The 27,479-nt window shown below is 44.9% G+C and overlaps 1 protein-coding gene across 3 annotated transcripts in view; it reads left to right on the plus strand.

Annotated features, from left to right (window-relative positions):
• Positions 1–27,479, plus strand: part of FER (FER tyrosine kinase) — a 370,578-nt gene that overhangs the window by 291,093 nt on the left and 52,006 nt on the right. For all 3 annotated transcript variants that reach the window (XM_030193456.1, XM_030193455.1, XM_030193454.1), the window contains exon 16: positions 18,075–18,198. In XM_030193456.1, coding sequence (XP_030049316.1) covers positions 18,075–18,198 — 124 coding nt within the window. The remainder of the gene's footprint in view (positions 1–18,074; positions 18,199–27,479) is intronic.

Raw genomic sequence — 27,479 nt, forward strand, 5'->3', positions numbered from 1 at the left:
TTCATCTTATAGAAATGAACTGCATCACAATATGTAAATGTTCCAGATCTTCCTTTGGTGGTTCTTACTGATAACTAGTCTCTTTATTTTTTTATTTTTTTGTTTTTTTAGTGGTTATATGAATCATTTGTTGTTCAGACTACCACTTTCTTAAATTGATCTTTAGTCAATATATATGGGTAGTTGATTGCCAAAGTACATTGCATCTTAGCGTTCATTATTCTGAAATGACCAGACTCCGTTTGGATGTACCAAGAAACAATATGTTTCAGAGTGCATATATATCACACACATCCAATGCCTATGAATGATGTGGTTCATTTGCCATGTAACTTGTTACTTTTTGCAAATATAGGGCCCTGTTTACTAAGCCTTGCTAAAAGCATGCTAGTGTGTTTAGCACATGCTAAAAATTAGAACACGCTAACACTAGAGACACCTATAAGAATATATGGATATGTCTAGCGTTAGCAGGCACTAATTTTTAGCGCGCGCTAAAAACACTAGCGCACATTAGTAAACAGGGCCAGTAAACTTTAAAAAGCTTATTTCTTCTAAACTCACATTTACAGAAACAGTGTAGTTAAAATGTTTTGCAGTAATTTGCCTGTCAGTATGCACTGGTCATGCATTATTTTTTTTGTAATTTTCTCAGGAGCGGGCATGCCGTGGACATGGAATGGGTATGGAAGCATCACCCAGCTAACACATTCACATTAGCATGTGCTAACTGGAAAATGTGGAGTTCATGCGCGAACACTTGGTGCCTCCTGAATAGGAGGCAGTAAGTGTTTCTGCATTAACTTTTTTCAGTTAACGCAAGCTAATGAGAACATTAGCGTAAAACACGAAAAAAAATTGAAAACTGCCTTAAATACTGCCATGTTACAAATGGACCTAGAATGCGGTAACGTCCCGCATTAAGATGTGCTGAGCCCATTTCCTAACACATTTTAGTAAAGCGCCCCTAAATTTCTTAATTGAAAGTTCTCATCTGAGGTAATGGGGAAGGCTGTTCCTTAGAGTTGAAACAGTAATACCAAAACAAGAGAGTCTAATGTATCCAAGTGAACCTTACATGCTTATGCCCCAGCATTGCCATCCGAAAAATGATGCCATCTGACTTCTAGAGGAAATCCATTTTTTGTATGCCCCATTTTCAAAGATTGGCGTATTAGTACATCGCAGCAGCTCAGTAATGAGGAACTTAGAATACCTTCCCTTATACTCTACTATGTGCAAAAGTGCAAATATGAGTTTCACATGCAAAAATCCCATAAAATACAAATATTTTGGCATACTCACAACTTGTGAGCATTTTTTGCTATTTTTCATATGAAACCTACTTTTGCAGTCTTTTCACAGTTAGTACTTCAGACTTTTTGACTTAAGCCTATGACTTTAATAGATCCTGTTTCTACTTGTACTAATATATTCCTGTAAATTTATATTTTCATATAAGTGTTTGTATTTAAGCTCATTTTCAAATTACAGAGGTTGGACTTTTTAACCTGTTTCATTTTCATTGTGGTACTGTCACATAGGAAGTTTTACTCTGTACTTAACGCAGATAACAGAAAACACGTGGAGGGGCATAATTGAACGGGGCGCCCAAGTTTTCCTGAGTACGTCCTCGCAGGACGTCCCGGCGAAGGGGCGTGGAAACCCGTATTATCGAAACAAGATGGGCGTCCATCTTTCGTTTCGATAATACAGTCGGGGACGCCCAAATCTCAACATTTAGGTCGTCCTTAGAGATGGTCGTCCCCAATTTTCGGCGATAATGGAAACCAAGGACGCCCATCTCAGAAACGACCAAATCCAAGCCATTTGGTCCTGGAAAGAGCCAGCATTCGTAGTGCACTGGTCCCCCTCACATGCCAGGACGCCAGCCGGGCACCCTAGGGGACACTGCAGTAGACTTCAGAAAAAGCTCCCAGGTGCATAGCTCCCTTACCTTGTGTGCTGAGCCCCCCAAAACCCACTACCCACAACTGTACACCACTACCATAGCCCTTATGGGTGAAGGGGGTCACCTAGATGTGGGTACAGTGGGTTTGTGGGGGGTTTTGGAGGGCTCACATTTACCACCACAGGTGTAACAGGTGGGGGGGGGGGGGGTGGGCCTGGGTCCTCCTGCCTGAAGTGCACTTCAGTACCCACTAAAACTGCTCCAGGGACCTGCATACTGCTGTCATGGAGCTGGGTATATTTGAGGCTGGCCTAGAGGCTGGAAAAAATATTAAAATTTGTGGGGGGTTTTTTAGGGTGGGAGGGGGTTGGTGACTACTGGGGGAGTAAGGGGAAGTCATCCCCAATTCCCTCCGGTGGTCATCTGGTCATTTAGGTCACATGTTTGTGGATTGGTCGTAAAAAAAAAAGGACCAAGTAAAGTCGTCCAAATGTTCATCAGGGACACCCTTCTTTTTTCCATTATCGACCGAGGACACCCATGTGGTAAGCACGCCCCAGTCCCGCCTTCGCTATGCTTCCGACACGCCCTCGTGAACTTTGGTCGTCCCTGCGATGGAAAGAATTTGAGGACGCCCAAAATCGGCTGTGCCAATTTGGGCGACCCTGTGAGAAGTACGCCCATCTTCCGATTTGTGTTGAAAGATGGGCGCCCTTTACTTTCAAAAATAAGCCTGATAGTATACTACAATATCCAGAATGTGCTGCTTATGCAGCATATGATAATAAAATTCTTAGGGGAAAAATCATATTGCTAAACTAGACAGGTATCGGCTTCCTTATGAATTTGCAATGGAAACAGACACAATGTAGATTAACGTGAGTAGTTAAAGCAGCTCAGAATAGCTATAAAGGGATTATTTAATTTAGGCCTGAAATTGACTTTCTGTCAAAAACATCACTGCATACCAGTGATAAGTACTTAGCATGAAATTTTCACATTTTCATTTTTTGAATTAGCCTCTGCATTCCATGTAAATGAAATTTCTGAAACAGTGTCTAATAATGGAAAAACATATTTTTCTTCGCTTTAACAAAACTCATTAGTGTTCAGCAAGGCAAAGAGTTAAATGTAGCATGACAGAAAAAATATAGAATAAAATTTTCTCTGCACCATGGTTAAACTGAAGGTATCGCTGACTTTTTTTCTTAAGTTTCAACAATAATACTTGCAGTATTTCAATTTCATATCTTTAGAAAAGTATTATAATTGATGTGATATCCTGTTTTGTTTTCTTATAAGACATATTTTCCCCAGCAAAGCAATGTCTTTTAAAAACTGGTTTGAATTTAAGTAATTTTAAGTAATAGTTTTAAATTCAAGTAATTAAAATATTAAGGACCCTGTTTACTAAGGTACGCTAGCGATTTTAGCGCGCACTAAATGCTAGAGTCACCCATATGTTTCTATGAGTGACTTAGCGTTTAGCATCTGCTAATCATTAGCGCATGCTAAAAACGCTAGCGCACCCTTAGCACTCCTTTGTAAACAGGGCCCTAAGGTTTTTGTTTCTAATTAATATCTGCTTTGTATGCTAATGCAAAAGGCCCCTGGATGGGGTTTTAAAGCAGAAAGAAATTCTGTATGCCTTATTCATTATAATTAGGGCTGTACATGTTTTTAATGAGATTAACATGTTAAAATTGTAACGCACATTAATAATTTTAACACGTTAATTGCATTACACTCCCTGCTCCATGCCCTGCTACCTGTATCTCTCCCTGTCTCTCCCATTGTCCTTTTCTTTCAGCTTTCTCCTTCTCTCCCGCTTCCGTTCCACTGCCACTCGGTCTCCTTTCGTATGCACAGCTCAGGTATCTCTCCCTCCCCCTTCCAGCTTGCCTTTACTGTCTGCAGCACCAAGGAGATGTGCAGCACTAGAGGCAAGTTGCTTCTTTTGAGCAGGGAGCCCTCCCTCTGTAGCTTCCTCCTCCTCTGACAACTTCCTGTTTCCTGTTGGCAGGACGCCACAGAGGCAGTGTTGCCAGGTGGGCGGTTTTACCGCCCAATTGGGCAGTTTTCCGCGACCCGCCGCGGGAAATTTTTGCCCGCGGCGGGTTGCGGTTTTTTGGGCTGGTTTTTGGGCTTCAGGGCGGGGTTTTTTTCGGCCGCGGGGGGCGGGGTTAGTGACGTTTTGGGCGGGGCCGATGACGTGGGAGGCGGGGCCGGTGACGGGGAGGCGGGGCCGGTGACGGAGGAGGCGGGGCCGGTGACGGGGGAGGCGGGGCCGGTGACGGCGGGGGTGGGGTTGATGACGGCGGGGGTGATGACACGGGGGTGGGGGTGTCAGGGGCGGGGTTTGTGTTTGGGCGGGTTTTGGGCTGTTTCTTGTGCGGGATTGGGTGGGAAAAAAATTTTCCACCTGGCAACCCTGCACAGAGGCAGTTTGAGACAAGTGACAGTAAAGGCAAACAGAGAGGGCTGGGGAGAGTCAGATGCCTGAGTGCAGGGGGAGAGGAGAGGCAGAGAAAGATGCTGGGACCCATGAGAGAAAACTGTAAAACTATGGGGTGGCTGGTGGGGAGGAGGAAAGTGCAAGATGCCAAAGTGCAGGCAAAGGGGAGGGAAGATGCGGCTAGGCAAAGATTCCAGGATCTAAAATAGGAGATAGGATAAAGAAACAAGGAAGATTGTGCCCATGCTGGGGAGGGTAAGGGAAGGAGATGGTGCCCTTAGAGGAGGGAGGAAAGGGGTGGTGTCCATGAGGGGAGGGGAGCAGACTGGAAGAAAGAAGAGAGAAGATTGTGCCCAATGAGAGAGGGGAGAGGAGAGAAGAGGAAAGGAGAGATGGTGCCCATGGAGGGGAGGGGAGAAGAGAGGAAACTGTGCCCCTGGAGAGGAAGGGAATAAAGAAGGGAGGAGATGGTGCTCGTGGAGGGAAAGGGAAGGGAAGAGTGATGGGAGGAAATGGTGTCCATGGAGGAGAGGTCAAGGGAAAAGAAATGATGAAAACTAGGCAGATTTCAGCATGGCCCTATTCTCCCTCCTTCCTCTTCTCAGACCCCAGTTCCAGCCCCCTTCTCCCATCTGAGCCCCCACCCACCCAGTCTCCACCTGCCTACTCTTAGCTCTCTCGACAGCCCCCTTCTGTCTGCCACCCAGCCCCCTGCATTTTAAAAAAAAATCTCTGAATCGGCAGCGCAGCGCCAGCATACAGCACCTCGCGTCTGGGTGAAGGAACAGATTGCCTTGGGCCTTCCCTCACTGTGTCCCTTCCTCCTCTGTTGTAAGTTCCTATTTCTGCAAGGGTGGAACACAGTGAGGGAAGTCCCGAAGCGATCTGTTTCTTTCATCCAGACTCGAGGTGCTGCATGCTGGCGCTGCACTGCCGATTCAGAGATTTATTTTTAAATGCAGGGGCGGACTGACCCCACTACCCCACCGTTGGTAGCCACTGGGAGCAGGAGAGGGAGAAAGCCCCCTTCGCTGCCCCCCCCCCCCTCAGCGGCCCTGAATTGGTGTGTGCAGGGAAGACAACGGGAGACTGCGTCTGGTCATTGCACGCTACCTGAACTATGCAGTTAAAGCTAAGCTGCTGGACTATACAAGAAACAGCATTCTGTGGAGTATAAAGGTTCCCACTTGCTGCTGTTTCAAGGTTTCTCTGTTAGAGTCATGGAACAGAGACGGCAGCTGACGTCTTGTTACTCTCAGCTATTTGCAAGAGGCATTAAATTTGCTTTTCGAGCGGAGGAGTAGCATAGTGGTTAGTGCAGTGGATTTTGATCCTAGGGATCTGAGTTCGATTCCCACTGCAGCTCTTTGTGACTCTGGGCAAGTCACTTAACCCTCCATTGCCCCTGGTACAAAATAAGTACCTGAATATATGTAAACCGCTTTGAATGTAGTTGCAAAAACCTCAGAAAGGCGGTATATCAAGTTCTATTTCCCTTTCCAATATCCTGCTCGAGTGAGGATCACGCATGACAACTGCACAATCTCTCTGACTAAAGCAGAGGACTTAAAAGGCCTTCTTGGAGAAGATCCTACTGTACCTGATGATTTTTTCTTTATTTAGTCTAGGTCTACACTGCATCAGGAGATTCGCTCTGGTTTGCTAGAGGAGACCTTCATATAGATCAACCTAACTATTGATGTGCAGCTTGTAATGTATAGGGTCAGAGTGGTCCTGAGCTCACAATGTGGCAACTTCGCCAATTGAACTGACTGTTCAGGATGCTGAGTTTACTGTTGAGGAAGGGGTTATTCTTTACTGAGCCGGGGATCCTACCAGTATTTCTACATTTGCAGAAGGTGGTGGGTCGATCCTTGCCCCTAAACACCTCTAGGTGGACCTATTCCCGTGGCCCACCAGCGTGGGGCTTTTCAGCCTCGTTTGGGGTGGACCTCCGGCACAGAGAGTCTCTCACCATGATTGAGACTGTTATTTTTTGAAATGTTTGTTGCTTTGGTGTGGCTGTTCCATGGTGCATTTACACTAGAGGAGGGGGAGAGGGGAGGCGAGTGCTTTGTTTTTGATATACATTTGGGGATGTGGGGGATTAAGGGCGATATGTGTGGGGGCATGGTTGAATTTTGGAGGATGGCAGTATGGGTGCTGGGGATTATGTTGACTGTTTGGAGTATGGGTAAACTGGGAGGGGGAGGGGTGTAGAGGTGGAGGTGTATATGAAGGGGGATGAGTCAATTGGGGGAGAGTGGATTTGGGTGGCAGTTGGAAGTTGCTATCTGGGGGGGTAGGTTGGATTAAGAGGTTGATGTATCCCATGCCTGGGACTGGGTTGATATTGGTATATATGCAGCTGAAATTATGTACTTTACCCCGCCGGGGTGGCCTAACTGGGTCGCTGCCACCAGGGGGTTTCACAGACTTTTGGTCTTTCAAATATAGTGTGTTTCTGTGGTGGGATGGGTAGCTTGTGAGTGACCACTCTCAATGTGGACGAAATTTACTTACCAATAAAACGAACAAACATTCTGAGTTATAGTAAGCGTATGAAAGTGGACATTCTCCTGATTCAGGAGACCCATCTTTCCCCATCAGAGCATGCCAAGTTGAAACAGACCTGGGTTGGGGAACTTGCCTTTGCTTCTTTTGATAAGACAATGAGGGATGGCTGTACTCATTCATAAGTCACTAGACAGCATGCGCCATAAGATTGGACAGGATCCAGAGGGAAGGTTTGTGATTTGGGTGGGAATTCTTCAGGGATGCAGAGTAGCCCTGTTTACTTTTTATGCCCCTAATGTGTACTCTCATAGATGTTTCTCTGCACTTCTGGCTGCACTGGTACCACTACGAGACTATCAGTTAATGGTTGGAGGTGACTTTAATATTGCAGCAGACCCGTTTACTGACTGCAAACCTCGGAAGAAGCGGCCTATAAGAATGGAGGGCATGGGAATAGGCTTTTCTCTGAGGACAATCAGGCTGCTTGTTCTCACATGTGGGTCGGCGTCCACGGCGGCCCAGGAAAGGAGATTTTTCCAGTAAAAATCCACAGTGCTTTGTGACCGCCTCCAGAGCGTGGGACGGACGCACCGCGCATGCGCAGCCATCTTCCCACCCGCGCGCGTCCGTTCTTGCCTCCTCTTTTATGTTAGTTTTTCCCCCTGTTAAGTTTCCTTTCGCTTCCGTTGTGGCCTTCTTGGGCTGCACGTACGCGGTACTCCTTTTTGTGCCCTCGGTCGGCACAATCGAACCTTTTGATTTTGTCGCCACGATTTTTCTGATGATATCATTGAAGCCTCCCAGCGGTTTCAAGAAGTGTGCTTGGTGCCAGCGGTCGATCTCGGGCACTGACCCGCACTCCTGGTGCATCCAGTACCTTGGGCCCGACCATCGCTTAGACGCTTGCAAGTTGTGTCTGAGTTTGAAAACACGGACACAGGCATCGAGAAGAGCTCTTCGGGACCGTCTTTTCGGAGCTCCGACTGATTCCTCGACATCGGTATCGGCACCAGGAATGGCATCGACATCGGGAGCGCAGGTAATAGCTGTCCAGACATCACCACTAGCTGGGAGTAGCGAGCTGTCGAGTGGGTCTTCACCTGTCTCAAAGGCTCCTGCTGTGCAGGCCCACCGAGACCGACCACTGTCGGACCCAACTCCGAGGAGGCGTGTGAATTCCACGTCCTCCTCGTCAGTACCGAGGAGTACTGGAGACGTGCTTCGAGCGAAGGCAAAGAAGCATCGGCACTGGTCTCCTTTGAGGCATGGTACCGGGAGCTCTGGGATTTGGACCCGGAAAGCATCGACGCCGGGAGGAGCACTCACCCTCCATACAAGAGGTGTTGATGCGTCGATCTTCAGACAGCCCGGTACCGCCTCCCAGGCCTCCACAGATTTTGACATCAACTTATGTACCGGCCCCACAGCCTTCCTCGACAGCGACTCTGGAGGAGAGCACCCGAGCCATTCTTCCAGGCCTTCTGGAAGGACTGCTGCTTCAGTCTGCCTCGGTATCGGGGGTGCTTGCGCCCTCGGTACCGTCAATGGAAGCGGCAGCTGGCTCCATGCCTGTGGTGAGGTCCCTGACGCCGGTACCGTTTGCGGCATCGGCTGCCACCCAGGTCGACTTCCCGTCGATATCGTTGGAGGGAGCTTCATCACCGCCGGCATGGGAGTCGACTTCTCGGCATCGCCATCGATTGTCTGATACCGAGGAGGATGCCTCCCGGGATGAAGGGGAAGATCCCAGATATTTCTCTTCCGAGGAGTCTTGTGGTCTCTTCCTTCTGATCCCACTCCTTCACCTGAGAGGAAGCTTTCTCCGCCAGAGTCTCTCCTTCTCGTCATTTGTCCGGGAAATGTCTGTGGGCATTCCCTTCCCTGTGTTAACTGAGGATGAGCCCAGGACTGAGATGCTCGAGGTCCTTGACTATCCTTCACCACCTAAGGAGTCATCCACTGTCCCTCTGCATAATGTCCTTAAGGAAACATTGCTGAGGAACTGGATGAAACCTTAACTAATCCCACCATTCCCAAGAAAGCGGAGTCCCAGTATCGAATCCACGGAGAACCTGAGTTGATGAAGTCGCGGTTACCTCTCAACTCTGTGGTTGTGGATTCCGCTCTCAAGAGAGCCAGGAGTACTAGAGATTTCGCCTCGGCGCCCCCGTGGCAAGGAGCTAGGACTTTAGACTCTTTTCGGAGGAAGGCCTATCAGTCCTCTATGCTCGTGTCCAAAATTCAGTCTTACCAGCTCTACACTAGCATCCACATGTGGAACAATGTAAAGCAACTGGCAGACTTGATGGACAAGCTCCCTCCAGAGCATGCCAGGCCTTTTCAGGAGGTGGTCAGGCAGCTGAAGGCGTGTTGTAAATTCCTGTCCAGGGGTGCTTATGACACTTTTGATGTTGCATCCAGATCCGCTGCTCAAGGTATAGTGATGCGTAGACTCTCGTGGCTGCATGCCTCTGACCTGGACAATCGAACCAACAGCGGCTTGTGGATATTCCTATCCAGGGGGATAATATTTTTGGTGAGAAGGTCGAGCAGGTGGTAGAGCAGCTCCACCAGCGGGAAACAGCCCTCGACAAACTCTCCTACCGGGCGCCATTAGCATCTACCTCAACAGGTAGACGTTTTTTCAGGGGAAGGAGGAATGCTTCCTATGCTTACAGTAAGCGTAGGTACAATCCACCTTCCCGACAGCCTTCCCAGGCTCAGCCCCAGCGTGCTCGTTCGTATCAACAGCGTGCGCCCAGACAGGCCCCTGCAGCTCCTCAGCAAAAGCAAGGGATGGGCTTTTGACTGGCTCCAGCTGAGCATAGCCGCCATAAAAGTACCTGTGCCGGACAATCTGCCGGTCGGGGGGAGGTTGAAATTTTTTCACCAAAGGTGGCCTCTCATAACCTCTGACCGGTGGGTTCTTCAAATAGTCCGGTTAGGGTACTCCCTCAATTTGATCGCCAGACCTCCAAATTGTCCACCGGGAACTCAGTCCTTCAGCTTCCAGCACAGGCAAGTACTTGCTGAGGAACTCTCCGCCCTTCTGAGCGCCAATGCGGTCGAGCCCGTTCCACCAGGGCAAGAAGGGCTGGGATTCTATTCCAGGTACTTGCTTGTGCAAAAGAAAACAGGGGGGATGCATCCCATCCTAGACCTAAGGGCCCTGAACAAATATCTGGGCTGAGAAAAGTTCAGGATGGTTTCCCTGAGCACCCTTCTTTCCATGATTCAGAAAAACGATTGGCTATGCTCTCTGGACTTAAAGGATGCTTACACTCACATTCGATACATCCAGCTCACAGGAAGTATCTTCGATTCCATCTGGGAACAAAGCACTTCCAGTATTGTGTGCTATCCTTTGGTCTCGCGTCTGTGCCCAGGGTTTTTACAAAATGCCTAGCAGTAGTTGCAGCATCGCTACGCAGACTGGGAGTACATGTGTTCCCTTATCTCGACGATTGGCTGGTGAAGAACACCTCAGAGACAGGAGCTCTACAGTCCATTCAGATGACTATTTGACTCTTGGAGCTACTAGGGTTTGTCATCAATTACTCAAAGTCCCACCTTCTTCCAGTTCAACAACTTGAATTCATAGGAGCTCTGCTGGACTCATACAGCTCGGGCCTATCTTCCCGAGATGAGGGCAGACAACCTTCTGTCTCTCGTTTCCATGGCCAGAGCATCTCGGCAGATCACAGTTCGGCAGATAGTGAGACTTCTAGGCCATATGGCCTCCACAGTTCATGTGACGCCCATGGCACACCTTCACATGAGATCTGCTCAATGGACCTAGCTTCCCAGTGGTATCAAGCTGCAGGGCATCTAGAGGATGTGATCCAGCTGTCCACCGATTTTCACGATTCCCTTCAGTGGTGAACAATTCGATCCAATTTGACCTTGGGACGTCCCTTCCAAATTCCTCAGCCTCAAAAAGTGCTGACCACGGATGCATCTCTCTTGGGGTGGGGAGCACATGTAGATGGACTCCACACTCAGGGAGCTTGGTCCCTCCAAGAATCAGGTCTTCAGATCAATCTCCTGGAGTTGCGAGCGATCTGGAACGCTCTAAAGGCTTTCAGAGATCGGCTGTCCAATCAAAGTATTCAAATTCAGACAGACAACCAGGTTGCCATGTACTACATCAACAAGCAGGGGTGCACCGGATCTCGCCCCCTGTGTCGGGAAGCTGTCCAGATGTGGCTTTGGGCTCGCCGTCACAGCATGTTTCTCCAAGCCACGTATCTGGCAGGCGTAAGCAACAGTCTGGCCAACAGGTTGAGCAGGATTATGCAACCTCACGAGTGGTCGCTCAACTCGGGTTGTTCTGCGCAAGATCTTCCGGAAGTGGGGCACCCCCTCAGTGGATCATTTTGCCACTCAGATCAATCACAAGGTCCCTCAGTTCTGTTCCAGACTTCAGGCCCACGACAGACTAGCGTCAGATGCCTTTCTCCTTTATTGGGGGAAGGGCCTTCTTTTGTATGCATATCCTCCAGCTGAAACTCAAGCAAGACCGCGGAACCATGATTCTGATTGCGCCCTTTTGGCCGCATCAGATTTGGTTCCCTCTTCTTCTGGAGTTGTCCTCCGAAGAACTGTGGAGATTGGAGTGTTTTCCAACCCTCATCACTCAGAACAAAGGGGCGCATCTGCATCCCAACCTCTCAGGGCCTGAATGTTGAGAGCATAGACTTCGCCTCCTTAGGTCTTTCTGTGGGTGTCTACCTAGTCTTGCTTGCTTCCAGGAAAGATTCCACGAAGAGGTGTTACTCTTTTAAATGGAAGAGGTTTGCTGTCTGGTGTGACAGCAAGGCCCTAGATCCTTGCTCTTGTCCTACACAGACCCTGCTTGAATACCTTCTACACTTTGTCAGCTGCTCCTCCCATCCGCGTAATTGGCTCTCTCACTTATCCGTGCTGTCCGCTTCCGACTCCACACTCGTCCGTGCAGTTCGCTCTCACTGCCACACAGTTCCGCTAGCAAGGCGGTGCAACACAGTTCAGCTTGCCAGTCTTTTAAACAAAGTTCAGCTAGTCAGACTTTAAACACAGTTCTGCTAGCCAGGCTTCAAACACAGTTTGGCTAGCCCGGCCTTCCCACAAAGTTCAGCTAGTCAGACTTTAAACACAGTTCTGCTAGCCAGGCTTCAAACACAGTTCGGCTAGCCCGGCCTTCCAACAAAGTTCAGCTAGTCAGACTTTAAACATAGTTCTGCTAGCCAGGCTTCAAATACAGTTCGTCTAGCCAGGCTTTCCAACAATGCCCTCTTCAGCAAGGCCTCCAAAACCGTTCAGCTTAGCTAGGTTTTTTTCCCCAGCACAGCTTAGCCAGGCTTTCTCTCCAAAGTTCAGCTAGCCCCGCTTTCAAACACCGCCCTCTTCAGCAAGGCCTCAAACAGTTCAGCTTAGCTAGGCTTTAAAGATCCACCACCCTCATTTGTCAACACTTTACCTCTTGACATCCACCCGCCGGATCTCTCCTCACTATTATTCTTTTCTTGATACTTTTGGGCTCCTCTAGAAGTCACTCTTCTTCTCCAGCCACTTCCTCTCCCACCTCCATTTCCTCTTCCACCCCTTCTCCTCCTACCTGCTCCAACTCCTCCCATTCCATCCCCTCATTCTCCACCCCCTCCCTCAGGTGTTCCACCCTCTCCTCAGCTGATTCCATCTCCCAATCAGCCCCCTCTCCTTTCCTCTCCTGCAGCTCAGGTACTCGTTTGTCCTCCTCTCTCCTATTCTTCCAGGCAGTCTGAAATCTGTGTTCTCTACGCTCCTGCCTCCTCCCCTCCCGCAATGCATTCTGGGATCTGTAGTTTTTCCACTCTGGCTTTTCTCTCTTCCCCCCTGCATTCTGGGCTCTGTGGCTTCTCTGATTCTCACAACTTGTCAGAGTCTGGTCTCAAGACTAATTCTGTAAGAGTTCATCTTAGTGCAATTAGTGCTTACCATTATCGTGTAGAGGGTAAGCCTATCTCTGGACAGCCTTTGGTAGTTCGGTTCATGAGAGGTTTGCTTTTGTCAAAGCCTCCTGTCAAACCAGTGTCATGGGATCTCAACGTCGTCCTCCTTTTGAGCCACTGAATTCCTGCCATCTGAAGTATTTGACTTGGAAGGTCATTATCTTGGTGGCTGTTTGTTCGACTCGTAGAGTCAGTGAGCTTTAAGCCTCGGTAGCCCATGCTCTCTATACTAAATTTCATCATAACAGAGTAGTCCTCCGTATGCACCCTAAGTTCTTGCCGAAGGTGGTGTCGGAGTTCCATCTGAACCAGTCAATTGTCTTGCCAACTTTCTTTCCCTGTCCTCATACCTGCCCTGCTGAACGTCAGTTCGCATACATTGGACTGCAAGAGAGCATTGGCCTTCTATCTGGAACGGACAAGCCCCTTCGGACAGTCCGCCCAAATGTTTTTATTTTCGATCCCAGAAGGGGAGTTGCTGTCGGGAAATGCACCATTTCCAATTGGCTAGCAGATTGCATTTCCTTCACTTACGCCCAGGCTGGGCTGACTCTTGAAGGTCATGTCACGGCTCATAGTGTTAGAGCCATGGCAGCGTCAGTGGCCCACTTGAAGTCAGACACTATAGAAGAGATTTGCAAAGCTGCAACATGGTCATCAATCCACACTCATTACTGCCTTCAGCAGGATTCCCAATGCGACAGTCGGTTTGGGCAGTCGGTGCTGCAGAATCTGTTCAGGGTTTAGAATCCAACTCCACCCCCCTAGGCCCATTTTTATTCTGTTCCAGGCTGCACTCAGATGTTTCTTCGTAGGTCAATCTTTGTTATGTCCTCGCCGTTGCGAGGCCCAATTGACCATTGTTCATTATTTTGAGTGAGCCTGGGGGCTAGGGATACCCCACATGTGAGAACAAGCAGCCTGCTTGTCCTCGGAGAAAGCGAAGATACTTACCTGTAGCAGGTATTCTCTGAGGACAGCAGGCTGATTGTTCTCACCAACCCGCCCACCTCCCCGTTGGAGTTGTTGTTTTTATTCTTTATTTGCTTTTGATATAACTGAGGCGGGAATGGACGCGCGCGGGCGGGAAGATGGCCGCGAATGTGCATTGTGTCCATTCCGCGCTCTGGAGGCTGTCGCAAAGCTTTGTGGATTTTTACTGGAAAAATCTCCGTTCCTGGGCTGCCATGCCGTGGACGCCGACCCACATATGAGAACAATCAGCCTGCTGTCCTCGGAGAATACCTGCTACAGGTAAGTATCTTCGCTTCTTCAGCACAAATTGGGCTTGGTGGACATTTGGTGGGTGCTTTGCCCAGATTCCTGCAATTATATACATTTTATTCCCATGTTTACAAGGTCCAGGTTAGGCTGAATTATATCTTACTCTCTCCACCTCTTTTTTTCAGTAGCCCACATAGCTAAAATTGAAGCAGGAGTTGTATTGGATCATAGCATAGTTTGGGTTGATCTGGGACTGTCACAGGGGAGGGTCTCTGCTGGGTGACGAATGAATCCCACGTTGTACTTGGACTCTGAATTCCGGACCTTCTTAGTAGAGGAATTAAGGCATTTTCTTAGTGACAATGACCACAGAGATGTGGACCCTGTTATGTATTGGGAGGCAGGTAAGGGAGAAGATTATAGAATACACTATACATACCCGTAGGAAACGAGATGGGGAGCTCCTCGCCCTGCTTCAGCGACTTCAGACTGCCAGGGCTGTGGCCACACGTGGTGATGTGTGTGCTCGGGACAATTACAGGGAACTGAAGGATGGGTCAACAAGATCTTGAACCAAAGGGCCCCGAGGGACATTCAGTTATATTAGCACAAGCTCCATCAGTGTGAAAATAAGGAGGGCAGGTTGCTGCCCACTTTGGTTAGGAATAGTCCTGCTAGGCACATGATCACCCATATCAAATCCCAGACGGGGCAGGCACTTGTTGGGGAGTTGAAGATTCAAAGGGCATTTGTAGACTTTTACAAATCTTTGTATGATTCTGGTCAATGTGATATAAACAATGTGAAGCATTCTTTCGTGGGCTTCAGCTCCTGGTCTTGACCTCAGAACAGTTGGCAAGTGTAAATGCACCTAGTCAAGGTACTGAAATTCAAGCTGCTCTTAAGAGGCTCAAACCAGCAAAGGCACCCGGACTGGATGGGCTGGGTCCTGAATACTACAAACATTTAGGGACTCAGATGATTGGCCCTTTCAGTGACCTATGTCACGCTTTGTGTACCCCTGGACAAACCACAAGCTCTTTGACTCATGTCTCCATAATAGTTCTGCCCAAGCCCGGGCAACACCCAGAGAGGCTAGACTCATATCGCCCTATATAGCTATTAAATCAATATATCAAATTGTTTGCTAGCATCCTAGCCACTAGATTGGGGAAAGTACTACCCTTTATGATCTACAAGGACCAAATGGGCTTTGTTCCTGGAAGGTATGCCTCTACAAATATTATCCATGCCATGAGTGCTTTGCAGGCCAGTGGGGGCCTCCCCGGAGATGCCATTATCACCAGTTTAGATGTGGAAAAAGCATTTGATAAAATACTATGGGACCATCTCTTTTGGGTGCTGCCACAGTTTGATATCTTCAGTGAGTTCCTGACTGGTGTGAGGGCCTTGTATAGCAAGCCTACAGCACAAATATTGATTAATGGAGGCCTCACTTCTGCATTCGTACTGGAATGGGGTACAAGACAGGGTTACCCCTTATCCCCAATGTTTGTTCTCTCTCTTGAGCCCCTGGCTAGCAAAATCAGACAATCTCCAGAAGTAAGGGGTATCCAGATCAGGATGCATGAGTACAAAATGAATCTCTTTGCAGATGATATGCTGATTTTCCTGGATCAGGCATCTCAGGGGATTCTTTTCTTAGAAGACCTTATTCAGAAATTCGGTACCTTCTCTGGACTAAAGATTAATTTTGAGAATCAGAAGCTATGGTGCTCTCCACTAACTGTTCGTACAAGCAGTTGCCTAATTTTCCTCTGGCTTGGTCTCGGGGCCCCCCGAAATACCTAGGAGTCTATTTACACCTAGATGTTGATCTTATATACAAGAAAAATGTATGCGAGAAATCAGAGACAGTTTGCGCTCTCTGTCACCGATGGAAAGATTGACCTATTTCGTTCCTAGGCTTGGTGGCTCTAGTTAAAATGGCTCCTCTCCCTAAGGTACTTTACCCTCTCCAGTTGATGCCTCTCTGGTTTACTCATAAAGATGAATGAGCATATAAGGGGGTGATCTCTTCATTTGGGGAACAGGTCAGGTGAGAGAATTGGTTATAATAAACTTGTTTGAGGTAGAAGCGAGGGGAGAGTTAATTTGCAACAATGTTGCAGTGGCTCTTCAATGAATCCATGAGCTCCACTCAGGAAACTTTGTATTCCCCCCCCCCCCCCCCCCCATACATATGGGAGGTCACTGCCTCTCCCTTCTCAGTGCAATTCACTCCCGGGGGTCTCAGATCAAACTGTCCCCATTTCTGCGTCCGCTGAAACTAGCCTAGGACTGGTGGTATACCCGATTGGGAGGAGCGACTAGCCCGTCTCCTTTTTTGGAAGTACAGAACAATCCAGGTTTCCCCGCAGGACAAGGCAGGTCCCCTTTCATATTGTGGAACCAGAGGGGCTGCCGGTATGTAGGGTAATTGGCTGCTACTGGTGGGGGCCAGTTCCCTACTTTCTCTACATGTCAAATCACCTGGCAACTCCCTCACTATATCCATTCTTTGAAAAGCCCTTATCAATACTAGCCCCGTTTTATTACTCTGGATACTGTTTTCCTGCAGTTGCCTGCTGACCATAACTGTCTCTCTACATGGTAACAACTAGGTAAGGTGTGGTGACCTTCCTCTTTTTTCTCACACTTAGTGGGGCTGTGGCGTACACATTTGGGGACCGAGGTAATGGTGCAGGAACTCTCTTGCTGTTTTCTTTTGGCCTAATGTAGGGCTCCATGAAATTCAAATCAAAATCCTGCATAATGCTTATCTTACCAGAAGGAAGGACAAGGTCATGGGTCTCTGATGAGTGTGGTAAGTGCTTGGGAGGCAAGGGCACCATAGTGCATCACTTTCTAGAATGTCCTACTCTTCAAACCTTCTGGTTGGGAGTTATTGCCCTACTGGAGGAGTGGTCCTGTAGGGTTTTGCTTACAGGGTTGGATACTGATCTTGTGGCCCAAGGGCTTTCAGATTATCAATGCAAATTCCTCCTGGTCCTGGTGCTGGCTAAGAAAATTATTTTACGGCATTGGGGTAGGTAAGACTTCCCCTCCCCTTACTCAATGGTATGCTACTATGGCGCAGATGGCAGAATGGGAGGGGGGACTTTTCACCCAACCTGAAGGCGCGCTTATCCATGTAGTAGCCTTTGGCGGCACTGCTGAGAAAGATTCTTGCAGTTGGCCAAGGTGGTTGATACTTCAGTGTTAGACATGGGATCAGCCTAGGGGGAGGGGTGGGAAAAGGGGGGGGGGGGGGCTCTTTTTTTTTTCTCTCAAAAAAAAAAAAAGAGAAGCAAAGATGGAACAATTCTCTGATATTAAGTATGACATGCTTTTCGATGTACTGTTTCTTTGTATCTTATGCCACACTCACATTCTAGTGGTTTTTGTATTTTGTGATCTGTTGTGTTTCGCTTGTCAAAAAAAAGAAATTTTTTAAAATTATTTTTGTAGCACCAGTGTGTACCTGGTAGTAATCGGTTACCATCGGGTTAGCACGGGAGCCCTTTCCGCCACCACAGTGGGTGGCGGTAAGTGTTCCCCCCCTCCCTCTTGAAATGGCCGCATGGCAAGTGCTTCACTTGTTGCACGGCCATTTCCTGAAAAAAACAAAATCCTGCCTTTTACCTGCTGCAGTAAAAGGGGGCCTCGATGGCCATCAAAAACACACACCAATGCAGGCGTCTTTTGCCGTAGCTTCTTAAGAGGGGCCCTTAATGTGTTTGATTTGTATTTTTAGTCAGCAAAGTGTGAAAAATGTGCATAGGTGTCAAGACTTTAACAAGGTAACATAGTAGATAACGGCAGAAAAAGACCTGCACGGTCCACCCAGTCTGCCCAACAAGATAAACTCACATGTGCCATTTTTTGTGTATACCTTACCTTGATTTGTACCTGTCTTTTTTCAGGTACTTTATTAGTGGGAGAGAGTGAGTATCACTGCTATTGTGTCTCATGGTTCATCTGTCTGTTTCTCCAGGTGGCGATTTCCTTTCCTTTTTAAGAAAGAAAAAGGATGATCTGAAACCGAAACAATTAGTGAAATTTGCATTAGATGCTGCTGCTGGAATGGCTTATCTTGAGTCTAAAAACTGTATTCACAGGTAAAGAATAATTATGCAAAAATGGATCCATTTCTCTATGATTTTCAAAGACACAGAAATTGGACTGTGGATTAGTGCAAAAATGCTAACAATTAGTTTTGGCCTCTGCATTTTGGGTAGTTCTTTTCTTTAAAAATCAGTGCACCTATTTTTTATTCCAATATTTATTTTAACTTCCTTGTTCCAATTTTTGAGTCTGTACATTTTTCAGAAAAAAAAATTTGTGTTCTTTAATGATATGTATTTTAAAAGAATTTTGTACCATTCGAATTCTGACTTTGCTGGTTAAATTATAATTGCATCTAGAATGTGCTGTAATATTTCTAGCGTTGCATTTATTTTTTATTTTATTGGTCAGCTTCTGATATGAAGTATACTGTTGGGGCGTTTCTAGTTGGGTTAATTTTTCACACACAATGATAGTAATCAACCTCACTCCTAAACCAGGATGCCTGGAATATGGTTTCAGTCTCTCAAATCTATTGCTAATACTCACCGTGGTACTTGAATCATGTCGGCTTCCTTTTAGAATTCATAAAATATTGTATGGCAAACTTACATGTTGTGATTGGAAATTGTTTTTAACCAAGCCTGTGGCACCCTGTATCTTTCTGCGGTATTTTCTTGGTCTTACTTTTATTTTTTGGCACTTGAGGATGTTTGATTATTCTAAACATTGTGTGGAGAAAGCAATCAGAACTAACATATTTGTTATCAATACTACTACTACTAATAATAATTTCTATAGCGCTACTATATGTATGCAGCGCTGTACACTAAATATGTAAGATTACTGTTCTTATGTTTTACTCCTTTATTTCTTATTTCATATACCACTCTTAGTAGTGTGGCCATCAGAGCAGTGAACAATTGCATTCAAGGGGACAAAAAATACTGTAAAACGATAGAATAACTTCAGAAAGCACAAAACAAAATTAAAACAGGTAAAACCAGCCAGAGCCCACTCACTTGACAAACTGCTTAAAAGGCCATGTTTTGTTACCCTTTTGAAATCTTATGCGAGAGTTTTTCATCCTGAGATTCTGTGGTAATGAAATCCAAAGTTTTGGAGCCATGTAGGAAAAAGGTAAACATGTGACTCCCTCCTGTCTAATTTTTGAGGGAAATGGCAAAGCCAACAGGTGTTCCTGCCATGACTTTAAACACCATGAAGGCTGATAGGGCTCCTGCCAGAAGTCCCATACAATAGACTTTAAAAGTCAAATAGTAGAATCTTAAATCTGTTGCTTGCTGTTATAAGATACCAATGCTTTTCCATTAGCATTGGAGTCATGTGGTCAAACTTCTTAGCATAATGTAAAAGTTTTACTGCGGATTTCTGCAGCAACTGTAATCACTTCAGATTCACATATGTGATTTCCATAAGGAGGGAATTACAATAATCCACCCATAACACCAAGAATAGAAACTGCATCCTTTGCTGCTAACTTAACTCCCAAAATAGATGGAAAAAAACAGAGATATTGCTCATGCAAATATATATATCAGCCAACCTCTGATTTCAAAATATTCAGTTTCAGCTGTGGCTACCAGAGGCAGATCACAGTATCTAAGCCAGGCATATTCTTTTTCATATAGATAATCCACTCCATAGCTTTGTAACAAGGTGGCAAAAGAGGGTAAAGAAGACATTAAATAATAATGGACTCAAAACATAGTCCTTTGGGTCTTCATTTAGCAAATCTTTCATAGCAGAAAATTGTTTATCAGAAAAGACCTGAAAGGTACAGCCTAAGAGGAAAGAACAAAACCAATTGAAGGCTGCCTCCCTTATTACAGTTGACTATAGTCTCTCAAAGTAAGATGTGACTACATAAATATTGCCATACTGGGACAGACCAAAGGTCCATCAAGCCCAGCATCCCGTTTCCAACAGTGGCCAATCCAGGTCACAAATACCTGACAAGATCCCCAAAAAAGTACAAAACATTTTATGTTTCTTATCCCAGAAATATTTTTCACAGGTCCAATTTAATAATGGTCTGTGGATTTTTCTTTTAGGAAGCCGTCCAAACCTTTTTAAAACGCTGCTAAGCTAACCGCCTTCACCACATTTTCTGGCAATGAATTCCAGAGTTGAATTGCATATTGAGCGAAGAAACATTTTCTCCGATTTGTTGGAAGTTTACTACTTTGTAGCTTCATCGCATGCCGCCTAGTTCTAGCATTTTTGCAATGCGTAAACAGACACATTCCACTCCACTCACTATTTTTTAGACCTCTATCATATCTCCCCTCAGCCATCTCTTCTCCAAGCTAAAGTGCCTCAAACGTTTTAGCCTTTCTTCATAGGGAAGTCGTCCCATCCCCTTTATCATTTTCGTCGCCTTTCTCTGCACCTTTTCTAATTCCACTATATCCTTTTTGAGATGCGGTGACCAGAATTGAACACAATATTCGAGTTGCGGTTACACCATGGAGCGATACAAAGGCATTATAACGTCCTCATTTTTGTTTTCCATTCCTTTCCTAATAATACCTAACATTCTATTTGCTTTCTTAGCCACTGCAGCACACTGAGAAGAACGTTTCAACGTATCATCGACGACGACACCTAGATTCCTTTCTTGGTCGGTGACTCCTAACATGGAACCTTGCATGACATAGCTATAATTTGGTTTCCTGTTCGTCTAATGCCTTTTGAAAGGGCAGATACACAATATTGACTGGCTCACCTTTATCCACTTGTTTGTTCACCCCTTCAATGAAATGTAATAGATTGGTGAGGCAACATTTCCCTTCACTAAATCCTTGTTGGCTTTGTCTCATTAATCCATGCTTTTGAATATGCTCTGTAATTTTGTTCTTTATAATAGTCTCTACCATTTTGCCTGGTACCGACATAAGACTCACCGGTCTATACTTTCCTGGATTTCCCCTGGAACCTTTTTTAAAAATCGGCGTTACATTGGCCACCCTTCAATCTTCTGGTACCACACTCGATTTTAGGGATAAATTACGTATTACTAACAATAGTTCCGCAAGTTCATTTTTCAGTTCTATCAGTACTCTGGGATGAATACCATCCAGTCCAGGAGATTTGCTACTCTTCAATTTGTCAAATTGCCCCATTACATCCTCTAGGTCTGTAGAGATTTCATTCAGTTTCTCAGACTCGTCTGCTTTGAATACCATTTCGGCACTGGTATCTCTCCCAAATCTTCCTCATTGAAAACCAAAGCAAAGAATTCATTTAATCTCTCCGCTATGGCTTTGTCTTCCCTGATCGCCCCTTTTACCCCCTCAGACATCTAGCGGTCCAACCGATTCTTTTGCCGGCTTTCTGCATTTAATATACTTAAAAAAAATATTTTACTGTGTTTTTGCCTCCAACACAATCTTTTTTTCAAAGTCCCTCTTTGCCTTCCTTATCAGCACTTTGCATTTGACTTGACATTCCTTGTGCTGTTTCTTATTATTTTCAGTCAGTTCCTTCTTCCATTTTCTGAAGGATTTTCTTTTAGCTCTAATAGCTTCCTTCACCTCACTTTTTAACCGTCGTTTGGTCTTCCGTCCTCCTCTTTTAATACGTAGAATATATTTGGCCTGGGCTTTCAGGATGATGTTTTTGCACAGCATACACGCCTAGTGTAAACTTTTGACTCTTGAAGCCACTCCTCTTTTTTTTTCACCGTTCTTCTCATTTTATCATTGTCTCCTTTTTTAAAGTTAAATGCTAACGTATTGGATTTCCTATGTATACTTACTTCAAAGCTTCAAATTTGATCATATTATGATCACTGTTATCAAGCGGCCCCAGCACCTTTACCTCCCGCACAGATCATGTGCTCCACTAAGCACTAGGTCTAGAATTTTTCCTTCTCTCATCTCCTGTACCAGCTGCTCCATAAAGCAGTCCTTGATTTCGTTAAGGAATTTTACCTCGCTAGCATGCCTTGATGTTACATTTACCCAATCAATATCAGGGTAATTGAAATCGCCCATTATTATTGTGATGCCCAGTTTGTTTGCTTCCCTAATTTCCTTTAATATTTCTACATCCATCTGTTCATCCTGGCCAGGTGGACGGTAGTACACTCCAATCACTATCCTTTTCCCCTTTACATATGGAATTTCAATCCATAGGGATTCCAAGGTGTGTTTTGTTTCCTGCAGAATTTTCAATCTATTTGATTCAAGGCTTGCCTTAACATTCAATGCTACCCCTCCACCAATTTGATCCACCCTATCACTACGATATAATTTGTACCCCGTTATGACAGTGTCCCACTGGTTATCCTCCTTCCACCAGGTACTAAAGATGCCTATTATATTTAATTTTTCATTTAGTGCAATATATTCTAACTCTCCCATCTTATTTCGTAGGCTTCTGGCATTCACAGACATTTCAAACTATATTTGTTGTACCTATTTATATCATGCTCAGTACTTGACAATATTAATTTGCAATCTTTTGTCTGATTTTTATTTTTATTTACGGACACCTGATCTACTACGATCTCTTTTGCAACTTCACTATCGGGATGCCCTATCGTCCTTGTTTTGATGATACCTTATCCCGGACCATGCGCATTTGAGCGACTGTTGGCTAATTAAATCAAACATGGCAGTCAGATCACATGAAGGGCAAGTTTTCCTGCATCAAGCTGATTGCTTGGGATGTAATACTTTATTCTTCTCCACAGAAATCACCTTTTGGTGATCTATAATTAGCAAAACTCCAGGGTTGACTGTGGTTTCTTTAGTAGTGGTCAAACGGGCCACTCTCCGCATTGATAGAACATATCTACTCATTAATTCAAATGGCACTGAAGAGTGGGTATAAGTATATCAGATAGCTGGTTGATCACAAAATTGGCATAGGGTTCTTAGGATTTGATAAAATTCTTGATTCTATGAATGCTGCAGCAAGTGCTACCAAGGAAACTGCTTTAAAGATGATAAACTCTCAGACATCAAGTTGCCATCATCTAAACCAACATCCACTTCTGGTTCTTCCCATGGGATTGCCAAATTTCTCTCACCCATCAAGGATTCAGATTAATTTTGTTAGACATACTCAGCTCTGATATTCTGAACTGTCACAGCAAGAAGAAGCCAATGTGTCAACAAATGGCAGCTCTAAAAGTGAAACTTTACTACTATGTTCAGTTTTTTTGCTTCAAACTTCTTGTTGGAATTACAGTTCTCTTAGAGTTGTGAGCCCAGTGCTCTTCTGGTACAGTAATGTTGTTTCTGTGTAGAAAGTTTCTGCCATAAGAGCATCACAGACAGTTATAAAATGAGAAATTGCTTCAAGCTCTTCTTTACAGAATCTACATTTGTCTGTTTTACCAGGTTTTTCTGTACTTGTTCTTTATTATCTTGTCAACAATCCACTGTCCTGGCTATTTGGTTGTTTTTATATTTTTGATTATTTTATTTTGGGTTTAGCTACACCTTTCTCAGTAGTTCATGGTGCGTTAGCTTTAAGTTCACCTCTCCTTAACATGCAGGTCCTGATTTGATTGATATATGATTCCTGGAATAATAATTTGTGTTTCCCACTGTATTTGTATATTTGCCATTTGTTTTCCCTTGCTTGCTACTCTAATTCTTTTCATCATTTTTTTCTCTGGTTTTGAAAATACTGTTGCTTCCTTCCCTCCATGTACTGGTGGATTTTTATTCATTCCTTCTATCCATATGAATACTGTTTTAAGATGGAGATCAGTTCTGAATGCTTGCTTTCATACTTCAACAGTTCTTGAGTACTTAGAAACAGAGAAAATTTAAGGCACATAAAGACCATATGGCCTATCCAGTCTGCCCATCCATGCCATCTACTCTCACTTGTGTCTGTTGATGTTGTCAGATAGACCTAGGATCTTATGCTAGTAGCTATGTATATGAGTCTGTTTCTGAGAAATCCATTCCTTTTTCAGGTCTGGGAAGATAGTCTTGGCATACAGTGATCTTTATAAATTACCTCATAGGCCTGAAGTTTTTTCAAAATCTTTATAAAGGCAGATAAAGATCTGCATGGTCCATACAGTCTGCCCGACATATGTATACTTAGTCTTGAGCTGCCCTTGCCATTTTCAGGGCACAGACTGTAGAAGTCTTCCTGGCCCTAGCTCAATGTTCAATTACTGGAGTTGCCATCGAAGCCTGCTCTAGCCCAACCACATCTGTCTAGCCATAATTGGGACACAAACCATAGAAACCTGCCTGGCACCAGCCTTACTTCCCAACTACTGGATTTGCTGCTTAAATATATTCATTCTAATAAGCAGTTACTGTTTGTTGTCATTACTAATTAATTTGCTGAATTGAAAAAAGCCACATAATGTGGTGAGAGAACAAAAGAATGATTTTGTATTGTGATAAGCTGCATTGAAAGAATATTTGTGTTGTGGAGAAAGAACCAAAGAATGATTTTATTCCATGATGTGCTGCATTGATATAATAATCATTTTGTGCTGTTACACTGCTGGTTCTATATTAGATATTGAGGTTTAGGGTTTTGAGCTGAATCACAGTACTATGAATTATTTACACTATCACTTTGCACTGAGAACACAACAGAGGAAGCTATACATTATTATAATTTGAATCTAGTCTACAGTAACAGCTTATTAATTGTATCAATGGTTAGGATCTGATATAAGAGAACTCTTCTTTTCACAATCTACCGTATATACTCAAATATAAACTGAGATTTGTTTTGGCCAAAGAAAGGCATCAAAAATTTAATACCTGTTTATATTCGAGACCTACTTCCCTCCCACCCTCGTGATGTCCGGCATTCCTAACATTCCCTTCCTCCTGGTAGTGTCCCTCTTCCTCCACCGCGACTTCCGCCAGATCCCCTAAACCAACAGACTTCTCACTGACTCTCTCCCTCCTTCTCAAACAGGCACTGACTCCCCCACCCTCAGATGAAATCCTCCAGACCCGCCAGTAGGGCCCCCCCCCCCCCCCAGGCCTACTGTACTTCTCTGGTGGTCTAGTGGAATGTTGGGGTAGGAGCGATCCCCACTTGCTGCTGTCTCCGTGGTAAAAATGGCTGCTCTGACTGCCGGATATCATGTGGGGAAGGAGGGGAATGCTGATCGTCACTGGAGCAGGGGAGGGGGGAGGGAAATGCAGGACAGCACAGGGAGAGGGGAGAAGGAGGGGAATGCTGGACACCACGGGGGAGAGAAGGAAGGATGAAAAGGGAGGAATGCTGGAATATAAACCCTCAGTTTATATTTACGTTATCATTTTTCTCTTAAAAAAAAAAAAAGACATACACAGACTAACGTGAATACACTATTTTGAGGATCCACATACTGTGTTATACAGTATCATGAAACTTTACATATTAATGTCTCTTAATCCAAGTTCTTCCTGCAACCTTTACATTAGTAAAGGGATTCAATCCTCCTCGATGTATAATGGGGATTTAACTCCCAGTGTGCAGCTCGATAACAAGTCCTCACATGGCAAATTCCTTGTATAATGCAGACACACCAATCAGTGTTCTCTTGTGTGACTAAACAGCATTTGATTCCAGGATCTTATCAGAATTTCTCTTTTCAATGCGGTTCATGCATCATCTTTTTCTTTACACTGTACTTGAATCCTCTCCAATATTTAGATTTGCATGTTTCAATAGTTTCTTCAATCCACTTGCCAAAACAGAATTTCAAACCATGAAAACACCGCTTGCACCATTTCTTCTCCGTCTGTATCAAGGCCCAACACAATTGTGTTTCGCACCATGCATCTTCAGGGGCGATGACTACAATCAAGACAGATATGGTGAGAGGCCCTAAACTGAATATCTCCCTATACACATATATAATATACTACAAATCTTCACATACCTCTTAGGTAAACACAATCGTTTCAACATTGTTTCCCGGTTTAGTCAGGTTGGAACAAACACCGGCTCTTCTCAAAATGGTGTTCGACCAAATCAAAAACGCCACGCATGCGCCGCACAGATTCCTCTCTAGATCCCTAAGCTGGAGCAATGCCTTTTTATAGACCCGCTCATTCTACTGCTTTATTCAAACCAGTGGGTGTCACTGTCTTCCACTGGAAAATCAATCGCTGTTCAGCCCTTAACATAATCTGCATTCCTTTGCCCCCCTGCTTGTATCCACTTGGATGAGAACCACAAATTTGACATCTTCCAATGTATGTCCTGCTGCAATCCAATGCTCAACTAAAGGGGTATCCGTTTTCCCCAACTTGATATTACTCAAGTGTTGAGCTATTCTATATTTTACTTTATTTTATTTTATTTTTTTTACAGTTTGACCTATATATAATAGCTCACAAGGGCAAATAACCGCATAAATAACAAAATTTGAATTGCAGTTAGTATAGGATTTCAACATAAATTTCTTGCTACTTTTCTGATTAGGAATCTCTATCCACTGTAAGACCAGGGCATGAGAACAATACCTGCATCCGTTACATCTGTAATGGCCAACTAGAGCACCCTGTTGTTTAACCATATTATTCTTAAGTCTCTCACCTAGGTTTAAGCCCCTCCGATACGTAAAAGGGGGGGGGGGGCAAACAAACATTTTATGAACACCCAGTACTAACCAATGTTTTTGGATGATCTTTCTAACCTCATCTATGTTAGGTACAAAAGGAAGAATACAGGAAATTCTATTCCCTTGAAAAATGGAATACCTCTAGGACAATTTCTGTGGATTCGCAGAATTTGCACTAATAAAGAAGTTTTTTTAGAACAGGCAAAACTGATGAGACAACGGTTTAAGCAATAGGGTTATCTCAAGAAGGTTATACATAAAGCGTTACAATACGCAACGGGAGTGGTTGTTTGAGAAGGGACAGTGATTAATATTTTAGAGATTGACACTTGTAAAATAGATGCTCCTTCCACACATAGCATGGAGTGGAGGAGTGGCCTAGTGGTTAGGGTGGTGGACTTTGGTCCTGAGGAACTGAGTTCAATTCCCACTTCAGGCACAGGCAGCTCCTTGTGACTCTGGGCAAGTCACTTAACCCTCCATTGCCCTATGTAAGCCACATTGAGCCTGCCATGAGTGGGAAAGCGCAGGGTACAAATGTAACATAAATAAATAAATATAGACATCCTTTCCTACATGTATTTTACGGAATGCCCTATGTTGGCAGATCCTTTTCTAAAATAGTAGTAGACATTGACACGTCCTGACTTGGACACCTTCAATTTCTGTTTTTATGTTCTAATCAAAACTCGAAATCTTACAGACATTGTCATCTACTTGTCTTCCATAGATAAGCACTTCTTGATGTCAGGGTACCAGGCT

Source organism: Microcaecilia unicolor, chromosome 2, assembly GCF_901765095.1.
Source record: "Microcaecilia unicolor chromosome 2, aMicUni1.1, whole genome shotgun sequence".
NCBI classification, from domain to species: Eukaryota; Metazoa; Chordata; class Amphibia; order Gymnophiona; family Siphonopidae; genus Microcaecilia; species Microcaecilia unicolor.